The sequence below is a fragment of the Balaenoptera ricei genome, chromosome 17 (genome assembly GCF_028023285.1).
Source record: "Balaenoptera ricei isolate mBalRic1 chromosome 17, mBalRic1.hap2, whole genome shotgun sequence".
Classification (NCBI taxonomy): Eukaryota; Metazoa; Chordata; class Mammalia; order Artiodactyla; family Balaenopteridae; genus Balaenoptera; species Balaenoptera ricei.
The window spans coordinates 52,400,568-52,414,453 of record NC_082655.1 but is presented as its reverse complement, the minus strand read 5'-3'; the positions used below and the strand labels follow the sequence as shown (position 1 = coordinate 52,414,453).

General features: G+C 32.6%; 1 protein-coding gene across 1 annotated transcript in view; it reads left to right on the top strand.

Moving 5' to 3' along the window:
- Positions 1 to 13,886, top strand: part of CNBD1 (cyclic nucleotide binding domain containing 1) — a 414,652-nt gene that overhangs the window by 349,349 nt on the left and 51,417 nt on the right. Inside the window, 2 exon segments of the mRNA XM_059901721.1 lie at positions 4,090 to 4,227; positions 5,458 to 5,590. Coding sequence (XP_059757704.1) covers positions 4,090 to 4,227; positions 5,458 to 5,590 — 271 coding nt within the window.

The following is a 13,886-nucleotide window of genomic DNA, read 5'->3' as shown; positions in this document are numbered from 1 at the left end:
GAAACTCCATACTGTTCTCTATAGTGACAGTACCAGTTTAGATTCCCACCAGCAGTGTAGGAGGGTTCCTTTTTCTCCACACCTTCTCCAGCATTTATTATTTGTAGACTTTTTAATAATGACCATTCTGACTGGTGTGAGGTGATACCTCATTGTTGTTTTGATTTGCATTTCTCTAATAATTAGCTATGTTGAGCATCTTTACACGTGCCTCTTGGCCATCTGTATGTCTTCTTTTGAGAAATGTCTATTTAGGTCTTCTGCCCATTCTTTAATTGGGTTGTTTGTTTTTTCATTGTTAAGTTGTATGAGCTGTTTGTATATTCCAGAAATTAAGCCCTTTTCAGTCACATCATTTGCAAATATTTTCTCCCACTCTGAGGGTTGTCTTTTTGTTTTGTTTATGGTTCCCTTTGCTGTGCAAAAGCTTATAAGTTTGATTAGGTCCCATTTATTTATTTTTGCTTTTATTTCTATTGTCTTAGGAGACAGAGAATGTTGTTTTGAACCTGCATTTTAAATGTCTTCAAAAATGTCTAAAATTTAATCCATACTCCCTATTATCATTGAAAAAAATACAAGGAAGTTTGAAGAAAAACTTAATAAATCATTTGTCATTTTCACTCCATCTCTCCTCTGAATAGCCTTTTACACTTGTATATGTTTCCCTGAACTGACACCAGGATATAAACAATTGTATACACTTATACAAATTACTGTTTCTGTAAATGTTCACTTTATAAAAATAGATTTTTAATATAAATTTTCACCTTTTACTTTTTTTTCATTATAAGGAATCTTAGGTTAAGATGTATAGATGTTACAAATCATTAACAGTATGTTAAAACTTAGAGTTGTTTGAATATATGTATAATTTACTCACAAACATATATATATATACATATATACATACATATATACATACATACATAGACACACACACTACATACACACGCACAAACACACACACATATTGATCTAAGTAGGTGAACATTAAGGAATATTCCAGTCAGGGGCTGCTAAAAAGTGCTGCCTTAACATCTTTAAATGTATCCTTAAGAAAGTATTTATTTATTTAAGGTAGATTCCTAGGGAATGGGTTTCTGGATAAAGTATTTCACACATTCTTTGTTTATTTTATTATTTATTTCCCATTTTTGAAGATTTTTACAGTTTCTAGAGTTATGTATTAAAGTATCTCCCCAGTCTCATAGGTTAGAGTAATTTAATATTTTCATTCGGATGGATGAATATATGTGTGTACCATGTACATCTCTGTTTTCTAGTGAGGTTGAGCATTTTTTTTGTGTGTGCGGTTCATTTGGCTGTTCTCTTCTGGAAATTTTACAAATATTTTTGTCATCTTTAAAATCATTTGCCTTTGTTGTTGTTTTTATTTTTTAGGTCAAATTATTGGTGCTTATTAGACATTTTAGGTACATAAAATTTTTTATCATTTCTTTATTTTTAGATCATTGTATTTATTTTCTTTTCTCCATTTAAAAAGTTCTAATTCCTATATTAAATTTGTAATTTGAACTAAGAAAAGTTGCATAAATCTTTTTTTCTTTCCTAGTTCCAGAGCATAGACATTTTAATTCTATCTTCCTGCTCCTTTCTTTGGAGTTTCTGTTGTAAAATTATTTTAAATTTATCTCATTTTAAAGGCATTCTATATTAGTCATTTAAAGATTATTATATATAAGTAAATGTTATTTACATTTACCAATTTTTATCAACTTCTTTGCATCCCTTTTCTTTGGATTCAATGCTTTTCCAGCTAAAATTCATCTTTTAGTAATTTGTTTCACATGCTGCCTAAAATTATCATCTTGTTGTTTGTTTTACTCTCACTCTATATTATTGTTATTTTAAGTAAATACACAATTCTAGTTCTTTGAAAGTTCTTTTTCCTAGCATTTTGAAGATGACCATAGTTATAGAACAGAATGGAAATGTTATAAATGTTAATTTTAAAATTAATTCAACTAAAATAAGTGGGTATGTAAAGAGCATTGGAAGTTGAATACTGTCCTAACATTGTTAGGTTGTCTGATGATATTGGTTAATGAATGAAGAAAGAAAGTCTTAAGAAGGTTGTTCAAAATCATGGAGGACTTATGCTTTCATAATAATTTATTAGGTAACTCAGACTAAGTCTTATACTTAAAAAAAATTAGAAAATCTGGAAAAATATGTAGAGAACATCTGCTTGAAATTACTGATAACTAATACGATGATGAAGGGGGATTTGGAGGAGAAAGGTTAAGGAAGTATACAAAATTTTGAGCAGTGATATAAAATACAAATATGTATCTAGATTTTGTGTCCTCCTTCATTTTCAGGACTCAACTCTTCTCTCAGTTCTGGAAATTTGCAGCCATTGTCACTTATGTATCACCTCACTCTCATTTTTTTTTTTTGCTTTCTTCTGGAAATCCTAGTAGATATAGGCTGAATGGTCTTCATTTATCTTCTATATCTTTTAAAATCTCCCACTTATTTCCATTCCTTCTATATTTTTCATAGTTTATTCTGGATGTTCTTCTCATATTTTGTCCATGTTCTGAATTCTTTCTTTAGTTTAAATTTACTAATTAATACATTCATTGTGTTTTTCTTTCAATAACTTTATTTTTTACTTATAGAAATTTAATTTTGTTATTTCACAAAATGTCTCTTTTTGCCTCCATAATGACATGCTCTGGTTTTATGGTCTTAATATATTAAACATGTACAACTTCTTTTAAGTTGTTCATTTTTTTTCTAGTTCTTTTTTTTTGTTGACTTTCCTCACAGGGGTTTGTTCACTTGTGTGGCTTGCAATTTTCTATAGTGATTTTGTTATTATCAGGGATTGCATTCCGTGGGAGTTCCTTGTCTTCTGAATTCATACATAGAGTTTTAAAATTGAACCTTCCTGGATCCTAGGGTTTTTTCAGTTGTGTACCAGGCTTTACATTAGCTTTGGGTCCTGTACTATGTGTGAATGTATACTCTGCACCCACACAAGTTGCAGACCTAGGATCCTGATTTTATGACAATTCTACCCAGTTCCACAGCTAGATTAATGGGTAGAGTTTTTGTTGTTTCCATTTAATATATGGGACAATCCTTCAATGTCCTAGGCTTCAGGCAAAAAGGTCCAACTCCAATTCCTCACCTGTATAGTCCTGAGTTTCCTATTCTAATATGGTTGACAACCCCAGAACTCAATCCCTTAGACCCTCCTCCTAGTTTGATATCACTGTGGACCACTTTGGCTTCAGCAGTAATTGTTTCAAGTCCTTTATTTCCAAATATTCAATCTCAGCTATTCATTCAACTAAAAAGAAAAGTATTCAGGCTTTTTAAGGATATGAAGTGGAAGAGTGGAAGATTTCCTATATCATCATTAGATAGCCATATTGACCTGATGTTTTCTCTGAGAAGCTTCCCTTGCTTTTCTAGATGTCCTCCAATTTTCCCAGGCAAACATGAATACAAATCCTCTTTGTAACTGTACACATTCTCACTACATCCTAATAGCTTACAATATGTATTCTAGTGGTAACATTTTTGCCATGCTTAATATTTATTTTTAACATAGTAAATTAGGAGACACATTAGGACATACATGAATACATATATATGTCAGTGATTTACACCTGCCTAACACTGTATTCATTTCCATTATTACTTACCAACATATGAGTATAATAAAATAAATGGAAGACCATGGATATAAGTACACTATTTTCCTCATTCTAACAACAAATATTTTTTGAATGGCTACTATGTACCAAGCACAATTTCAGGCACTTAAAATGAATCAGTGAATAAAACAGAAGATCTATTCTTATAACTTATTTATTTTATGCTAATGAAAACATAAATTTAAAAAATTCTCTTGCTTTGGGAAAGTGACATTGGACAAAAGAAGTATGACATCCATACAAGCATGTTTAGATCCCCTTCTTTCAAAGAGCAGGAGCGTGATCTACCATTTACCCTTTTGCTGGCTCTCCTAGATTGATCCTTTCACTATCATTGGTATTTTTATGTTGACGAATAATAATGAAGTTTAAGTAGCTTTTGGTGTTTTTACAGCTTGGACAATGGAGTACCTTTGGAACCCTGGAAGTTACAGCTCAGACTGAATCAGAAACAAAGGCGTTCTCAGTGGTGGCAGAAGAAGATTGTGAAATTCTTAAAATCCCTGCAAAGAATTATGCAAAGTTAAAATCGGTATGACCATATCTAATCTATTTATTAACACAATATGGGTGTAAATTAACACTAAGTTTTGCCTCTCTAGGCAGAAGATGTCCATATCTCTTTTATATTTTAATTTGTCTTGAACTGGAGACCATAAAAATATTATTTATTTGATGAACATCACTTAAGCCTCTGATGAGTAGTTGAAGTGGAAAGGTCTCTATGGATATAATTTGTTATATGTTTGAGTGCATTTGGTTTTTCATGAATTTAAAATTCATCCATTCATTCACTCATTCACTTATTCATTCATTCAACAACTGTATGTTTTGGGTGTCAACAGCATGTCATGTATGAGGGATACCAGAATGATCAGAGATCTCTAAACCTCTACAGTCTACCTTAGGAGGAACAAATACTTGAGAATTATCTGCACACTATTTCATATGTATAACATACATCAAGACCGAGAGTTGCATGAGTAGGTGATCACAACTTAATTCTGAGCCCCTAATTCTGCTGCATTAGGATAACTTATTTTCTTCAATTTTAACAATATTCTCTTTTAGTCAAATCCCCAAATTCCCCTCTCTTCTATTTCTTCTCCCCTGGATGGAAGAGGAAGTTTGTATAAATGACGGATTGGGAGCCCACCATGGTCATGCTCTTTCAGCTCCTCTTGATAGGGTTTAACTATGGTGCAGGTGCTGCAGAGCACTGGCATCAGCCACAGTGAGGTGCTCATGCTGGAGGGAGATGGGGAGACATCCATCTTCTTGATTTAGGTCTTTAATAGTTGGGATTTCTTTAGATAGAGTGGTCTCAGTGTTGGTGATAAAGAAGACTTTCCCAGGATTCCACTTCCTTCCAAATCTCTGGTTTCAGAGTGGCTGGCTTAAAAAAAAGTTTCATATGTTTGTTTTTATTTTCAAAATGTCAGTATCACTTATTTGGCATTATCAAACACAACTTTTGAGTGTAGTCTTGACTATGATAAGGTTTTTTTTTTTTAAATGCTAAAACATTTAAAGGAGCCTAAAAATATTTTGAAAGGTGGGAAAATATTTTAGTAGCAAATCTGAAGATTAAAATTTCAATATGGTTATGTGGTCATGCTCCTATAAAATTCAAATACATTTTATACTAAGTTACATCCATATAACCTTTATTTTTCTTTTACTGCCATTTATCTATCTTCTATATTTTTCTCTCTTTTTTTAAAATTATGTAATATAAATTTTGATAATGACTTTTTTTCAGGAAAAAACAAAACTGGAAAATAAAAATAAGGTGAAATTAATCCATAAGTGTCCATATTATGTGGAGTGGCCTACTTTATCCATATATGAGCTAGTTACACTCACTAAATAGAAAAAGTTTCCTCCAGGTCATGGTGAGTTTAAAGCAATTTTGGATTATTTTCTTTATATTATATTACATTATTGGAATTTGTAATTTGTCATAGATTTAATATTTAATATAATATTTCTTCACATGTATTTCTCTAATATATTTAATGTTACCTTTCAATTGGACATTTAGATTGTTGTTTTTTTTAATTAAAAATCATTCTGTATTGACTTGAAGAGTGATCTCAGAAGTAGACTTACTTCCACATCCTCCTATTTCTCCCCACAGCCCCTACCCTTCTTGCCCCACCCTAGCAGTCAATGTAAAGACCAAACTATAAAGGATAAAGGCAGTGAGAAGTTACAGTCATTATTTTTTTTCTTTTCTCCTGGTAGAACACCTACCTAAGCTGCATGTTTGCTTATCTGTACACATTATCAGGGAAAAATATCATTATAGAGAATAGATAAGACTGAGATAAGGAGTAGCAGCAGTGAAGCTGCCTACATTTCCAATATTCAGCATGACAATGACACATGCATTTTCTGGGTTATGTATACACAAAAAGTGTAGGTGGTGTTGAGTCATTTTGTACAATATTTCCATTTATGAGAAGCATACTAAATAAGAGATGCCAACTGCTATGTACTGATGTTTGTGTCCCACAAAATTCATATGTTGAAGCCTTATTCGCTAAGGTGATGTTATTTGGATGTGGGACATTTGGCAGGCAATTAAGTCATGAGAGTGGAGTCCTTGTGAATGAGATTAGTGCCCTTAAAAGAAGAGATGAGAGAGAAAGAGTTGATCTCACTTTCTTGGCTATGTGAAGATACTGCAAGAAAACAGCTATCTGCAAACCAGAAAGAGGGCTCTCATCAGACATTGAATCTATTCGCACCTTGATCTTGGACTTCCCAGCCTTCAAAATTGTGAGGAATGTTTGTTGTTTAAGGCAACTCAGCTGATGCTATTTGTTATAGTAGCCAAAACTAAGACACCAACACAAGAGGAACTATGGTAGGTGTGTCAGAATCTTCAGTCAGCAATCACTATAGTGCCCTACCTCAAACCTGCAGATCCATAATTGTGGTGAGAGATGTGGTACCAGGAGGAGGAGAACATTTCTGAATTAAGTTTGAAATTAAAGTTCTAAAAAGAATGAGTCTAAGTTATAAATTCCAAAATGTGACTGTTCTAACAATAAAAATATGGTGAAGAAATTACAGAATCTGGCTAAGCTATCCTTTGAGGGAGCCGCTATATAATAGAAAAGGTGAGGTTAATATAGCACCATACAGAAGATTCATTTATTGGAAAAAATAAATAACTATGCTTCAAAAGCTGAGACTCCCTAATAAACGTGTTCAGTTTAGTGAGACTATGCACCCTTTCCTGACTTTGTTCCAAATTTCTTTCCTGTGCTTGTTTTTATATTTTATTTATCATCTTTTGAAATACAGTGTGTAGCCCATATTTAGCCAAATATATATTTTCTTCTTGCTTATAAAAATTGAATGTCATGTTGTATTTTTGTTCATGAAACATTTTTCCTAATGCTGTATTCATTTTTTGGCCAAAAGTACACTTAGAAGACAAATAGTAAACTGACGTGTAAAAAACTGGGAATTAGTATTTCTAAACTCAGTATATTTATTGTATAGAATTTTTTTTTTTTAATTGGGTGCTTGGATTTACCATGGGTCTCCCTTCTGTATTTGAAATATTAACTCTTGGTCCATGCCTCAGTTCCAGGGCTATTTTATTAAAAAAAATCTGAAACTTGCCAATTTATCAGGACATTAATATTTTTGAGATGGTTTTAGAGGAAGAAAGAAACCATAATCAAAGATTTTTTTCAACTACGTAAACCAAAAGAATATGGGATTTGGAATAGGGGAATAATTATGTGTTTTAATGTATTTGATTACTAATGATGAATAATATGTGTTTTGTTCTGAAATATCAATCTAAAATATTTAAATTTAGCATCAAAAAGTTAAGAAAATGTGGGCACATAGTTTCTTAGACATGCTGGGTTCAAGTTCTTTTTTGGTAAATGCTTTTAAAGTAATGGTGGAAACTATCACATTGAACAATCTGTGATTATATCGTATAAGTCAAAAGTAACATAATTCTTCCACTGATTCCCGGTTGTTTAAATATTTGGTCCTTACACGTATACAGTTTAAAAAACCATTTAATCTCCTTAGGGAAGAATGGCAGTTTCACTAGATGATTCTCAAGGCTTCTTTCAGCTCTGAAATACTATGTTCTTATAAATAAACATTCCTAGGTGAAGAATAAGTTCTTTCAACCTTAACTAATTTTCTTTTATGGTGGTGACAAACTTGATATATCAAAGAGAAACATTAGACATAATACTTCTTCACTTTACTCAAGATTTATTTAGAATTTTTATCAGAAAATGTAGGGCATAGCTCAAATTATACTTTCATTATCTATTGATAGGCTTAAAATTAGCAGTAGTATGATTTCCAAAGCATAATTACTTGTGTTTTGATCTTATTTTAGAAAAATATATTGGATGAAGTTTCAGAGACATCTAGGAAATTATTCAAAAGATTGATAGAATTTAGGATTAATACCTGGAAATCTATGAAATAAATAAAACTTATTTCTGACACTATTCCTCTGTTAACTTCTTAAGTCTTCTTACTTTTGCTTCATATGCAAAGGGAGATTGAGTTTAATGGATGTGTACAATGTTGCTTGTTGTTTGGGTCTGTCTGGTTTGTATCACACCAGCTAAAGTCTGCACAGGTGATATTTTTTCCAGGTGTGACTGGATGGAAAATGGAAACCAGTTGATCTCACTAATCAACCTGTTTCTATGTGTATCATGTGTATAAGAAAAAATGGTAAATTAACGACATTAATGAACCATTTGTATACATTTTATTGTTATCCTGCTTATGTCAGTATGCTCCATCTTTTCCAGGTTGGATACAATATAGCAAACATAATCATTAGAGATACTAAAAATGTAGTAATAAATTTAGTTTTAAAAGATAAAATATGCAAATATAGCAATTGTAAAAAATTTTCTAGTCTTCACAAGCCAAAAATGGAGAGTTTCAGTCACAGAATTTATACAAAATGGAAATTTGAAGTTCTAGGCTCTAAATCCCAACTTTTTGACATCAGTCCTTCTAGATCAATTAACTCTGCAGGGTATCAAAACTTTTAGCCCCAAGGACACTCTTGAGCATCCCAGAAACAGGTTTGTGTCTAGGGGTGCCATTGATCATGATGCGTTTTTCTTCCTCCTTTCTTCTTTTGCATAAGTGAATAGTTTGTAATATAGCATATTAATTCATTTAATTATTTTTAATAGGTTTTATTGTTTAGAGAAGCTTTCAGTTCACAGCAAAACTGAGCAGAAGGTACAGAGATTTCCCATATAAACCCTGACCCCAGTCTTGCACACTATCCCCTACTATTAGCATACGCCACTAGAGTGGTTCATTTGTTACAATTAATGAACCTACATGGAAACATCATCAACCGAAGCCCATAGCTTACATTAGGGCTTACTTTTGGTATTAGATATTCTGTGGGTTGGACAAATGTATAATGATATTTATCCACCATTATAGTATTGTACAGAATAGTTACTGCCTTAAAAATTCTCTGTGCTCCACATTTTCATCTCTTTCTCCTCCCTAAACCCCTGGCAACCACTGATCTTTTTACTGCTTTCTTTTGATTTTACCATTTCCAGATTGTCACAGAATTGGAATCATACAATATATATGTAGCCTTTTCAGATTGGTTTCTTTCACTTTAATATTTAAGTTTCTTCCAAATCTTTTCATGGTTTGATAGCTCATTTCTTCTTAACACTGGACAATATTCCATTGTCTGGCTGTACCACAGTGTATTTAACTATTCACCTACTGTAAGGCATCTTAGTTGCATTCAGCTTTTAGCATTATGAATGAAGCTGCTAAAAACATTTGCATGCAGGATTTGTGTGGACATAAGTTTTCAACTCTTTTGGGTAAGTATCAGGGAATGAAATTGCTGGATAGTATGATAGAAGTATGTTCAGTTTGGGGAGAAACGGCCAAACTGTCTCTCAAAGTGGCTGTACCAGGACTTCCCCGGTGGCTCAGTGGTTAACAATCCACCTGCCAATGCAGGGGACATGAGCTCAATCCCTGGTTTGGGAAGATCCCACATGCTGCGGACCAACCAAGCCCGTGCCCAACAACTACTGAGCCTGTTCTCTAGAGCCTGCGAGCCACAGCTACTGAAGCCTGTGTGCCTAGGCCCGTGCTCCACAACAAGAGAAGCCACTGCAATGAGAAGACTGCATGCCGCAACGAAGTCCCAACGCAGCCAAAAGTAAATAAATAAAATAAATAAAAATTTTTTAAAAAGGTTGCAAAATAATCTACTCCAAAGTGGCTGTACCATTTTGTACTTTCACCGCAATGGGAATTCCTGTTGCTCCATATCTTTGCTAATATTTGGTGTTGTCAGTGTTTTAGATTTCGGCCACTCACATAGATTTGCAATGGTATTTTGTTGTTTTAATTTTAATTTCCCTGATGACATGTGACTGGAGCACCTTTTCATGTGCTTATGATCTATATATCTTCTTTGATGAAATGTCTGTTAAAGTCTTTGGCCCATTTTTTATCAGATTGATTTTTCTTATTGTTGCATTTTAAGAGTTATTTGTATATTTTGGATAACAGTGTTCTTCAGATGTATCTTTTGCAAATACTTTCTCCCAATGTGTTCCATGTCTTCTCATACTCTTAATGTGTATTTTGAAGAGCAGAAGTCTTTAACTTTAATGAAGACATCACTATACCCAAGGTCACCTAGATTTTTTTTCTTATGTTACCTTCTGGAAGTTTTATAATTTTGCCTTTTTACATTTATGTCTATGATGCATTTTGAGTTAGTTTTGTGAAAGGTGTAAGGTCTGTGTTTGGATTCATTTTTTTTGCATGTGGATGTTCCAGCACCATTTGTTGAAGAGACTACCTTTGCTCTATTATATTACTTTTCTTCCTTTGTCAAAGATCTGTTAGATATATTTATGGGGTACATTTCTCGGCACTCTATTCAGTTTCATTGATGTATTTGTCTATCATTAAGTCGATATCACACTGTCTTGATTACCATTGCTTTATAACAAGTCTTGAACTTAGATAGTACCAGTCCTCCAACTTTGTTCTTCGCCTTCAGTATTGTGGTGGCTCTTTTGGATCTTTTGCCTCTCCATATAAACTTTAGAATCAGTTAATCAATGTTCACAAAAAAACTTGGGAATTTAATTTGGATTGAATTGAATCTATAGATCCAGTTGAGAAGAAATGACATTTTGACGATAATGTCTTCCTATCCTGAGCATAGAATATCTCTCCTTTAATTTAGCTCTTTAATTTCTTTCATCAGGGTTTTATAGTTTTCCTTGTATAGATCGTATACATATTTATTAGATTTATACCTAAGTATTTCATTTTGGGGGTTGCTAAGGTAAATAGGATTGCATCCTAAATTTCAAATTCCCCTTGCTCATTGTTGTTTATAGAACCAGCTTTTGATTTTGTTGAATTTCTCTATTGATTTTTGTTTTCAATTTCATTGATTTCTGCCCTATTTTTTTTTATTTTATTCCATTTGCTTACTTAAGATTTAATTTGCTTTTCTTTTTCTAATTTCCTATGTTGGAAGCTTAGATTTTTTTTATGTTAGCTACTTCTTCTTTCCTAATAAATGCATTCAATGCCATAAATTTCCCTTAAAACACTGCTCTCACTGCATCCCACAAATTTCGATAAATTGTGTTTTCATTTACATTTAATTCAAAATATTATTAAATTTCTCTTGAGATTTCTTCTTTGACCCATGTATTATTTGGAAGTGTGTTGCTTAATCTCCACATATTTTGAAATTTTCCAATTATCTTTCTGTTATTGATTTCTAGTTAATTCCATTGTGGTCTAAGGGCACACATTGTATGATTTTTATCCTTCTAAATTTAAGTCGTGTTTTATAGTGCAGAATGTGGTCTCTCTTGGTGAATATTCCATGTGACCTTGAGGAGAATGAGTCATCTGCTGTTGTTGTAGTCTATAGATATCCTCTATTCAGTTCACCGATGGTGGTATTGAATTCAACTCCTGTTGGATCTTTCCCTTTTTGAGAGAGAGGAGTTGAAGTCTCCAAATATAATAGTGGATTTATCTATTTATCCTTGAAGTTCTATAATTTTTGCTTCACATATTTTGACACTCTGTTGTTAACAAATATATGTTAAGGATCATTATGTCTTCCTGGACAATTGACCTCTTTATCATTATGTAATGCCCTCTTTATCTCTCATAACATTCCTTACTTTGAAGTCTGCTCTGTCTGAAGTTAATATAGCTATTTGCACTTTCTTTTGATTAGTGTTAGTATGGTATATTTTCTCCATACATTTATTTTTTATCTATATGTGTCTTTATATTTAAAGTGGGTTTCTTATAGATAACATATTGTTGGGTCTCTTTTCTTTTTATACACTCTGACAATCTCTGTCTTTTAATTGGTATATTTAAACCATTGACATTCAAAGTGATTATTGATATATTTGGATAAAATTTGCCATATTTGTTACTGTTTTCTAATTGTTACTCTTGTTCTTTGTTCTCTGTTTTTGGCTTCTACTCATTTTCTGCCTTTTGTGGTTTTAACTGAACATTTCATATGATTCCATTTTCTCTCTTTTCTTAGCATGTCAGTTATGCTGTTTTTAGTAAAAGTTTTTTACTGTTTTTAGTGGTTACCCTAGAGTTTAGGATGTACACTTATAACTAATCCAAGTCCACTTACAAATAACACTTACTGATTCACAGGTAGTGTGACTATCTTATAATAAAATAATCCTCATTCCTCCCTCCTATCTTTTGTAGCATTGCTGTCAGTGATTGTACTCATATGTAACATAGCTAGGCATATATATATATATATATTCCTAAGCATACATAGTCAAATACAGTGTTGTCATTATTATTTTGAACAAACTGTTATCTGTTAGATCAATTAAGAAGAAGAAAAATAAAAGTTTTTATGTTACCTTTACTTTATTCCTTCTCTGAGACTTTCCCTTTCTTTATATAGAGCTGAGTTTCTGGCCTATATAATTATCTTTCTCTCTAAAGAATTTATTTTAACATTTCTTGCAAGGCAGATATAGAGGCAACAAATTCCTTAAATTTTTCTTTGCCTGAGAAAGTCTTTATTTCTCCACCACTTTTGAAGGATAATTTCACAGAGTCAAGAATTCTCCATTGATGGATTTTCTCTCTTAACATTCTCAATATTTCACTCCTCTCTCTTCTGGTTTGTATAATTTCTGAGGAGTTGGTTGTAATTTTTATCATTGATCCTCTACATGTAAGATGCTTTATCCTCTGGCTTCTTTCAGGATTTTTTCTTTATCTCTGCTTTTCTATAAATTGAAAATAAAATGCTGAGGTGTAGTTGTTTGGTTTTTTGTTTGTTTTGTTTTTGTTTTCTGGGGGGACATTTATTCTGCATTTATCCTGCTACGTGTTCTCTGAGCTTCTGGATTGATCTATGGTTTGGTGTTTATTATTAATTTAGAGAAATTCTCAGTCATTACTGTTTCAAATATTTCTCCTGTTCCTTTCTCTCTTTTTTTTTTCTTCTGATAGTCCCATTAGGCATGTTGTACCTTTTGCAGTTGTCTCACAGTTCTTGATTACTCTATTTATTTTTAAGTCTTTCTTCTCTTTGCCTTTCACTTTTTGAGGTTTCTGATTAGATATCCTAGAGCTCACATATTCTTTCTCAGCTGTGTGCAGTCTGCTGATAACCCTATCAATGGTGTTCTTTATTTCTGTTATATTTCTTTTTAATTCAAGCATTTATTTTTATTATTTTTTTAATAGGACTTCCCTCTCTCTGCTTCCATTGTTTATTTGTTCTTGCTTGCTGTCTACTTTATTCATTAGAACCCTTAGTATATAAATTCCCAATCTGATAATTTCAACATCCTTGGCATGTCTCATTCTGATGCTTACTCTATCTTTTCCATCTGTGACTTTTACTTTTTAGTATGTTATAAAATTTTTTTCTTGATAGCTAGGCATGATATACTGGGTACCAGATTGCTATTATATATTTTAGTAATATGGTCGTAAGGTGTAGGGGGAGGAGGTCTCAGTCTTATAGCAAGCCTATGCCTCTGGAATGTGAACTTCATACATACTTCTCAGTCCTCCCTCCCCCCCGCCCCCATTAGATAGGGCAGGTTGGCCAGAGTGGACTGGAGTTAGGAATTTCCCTTT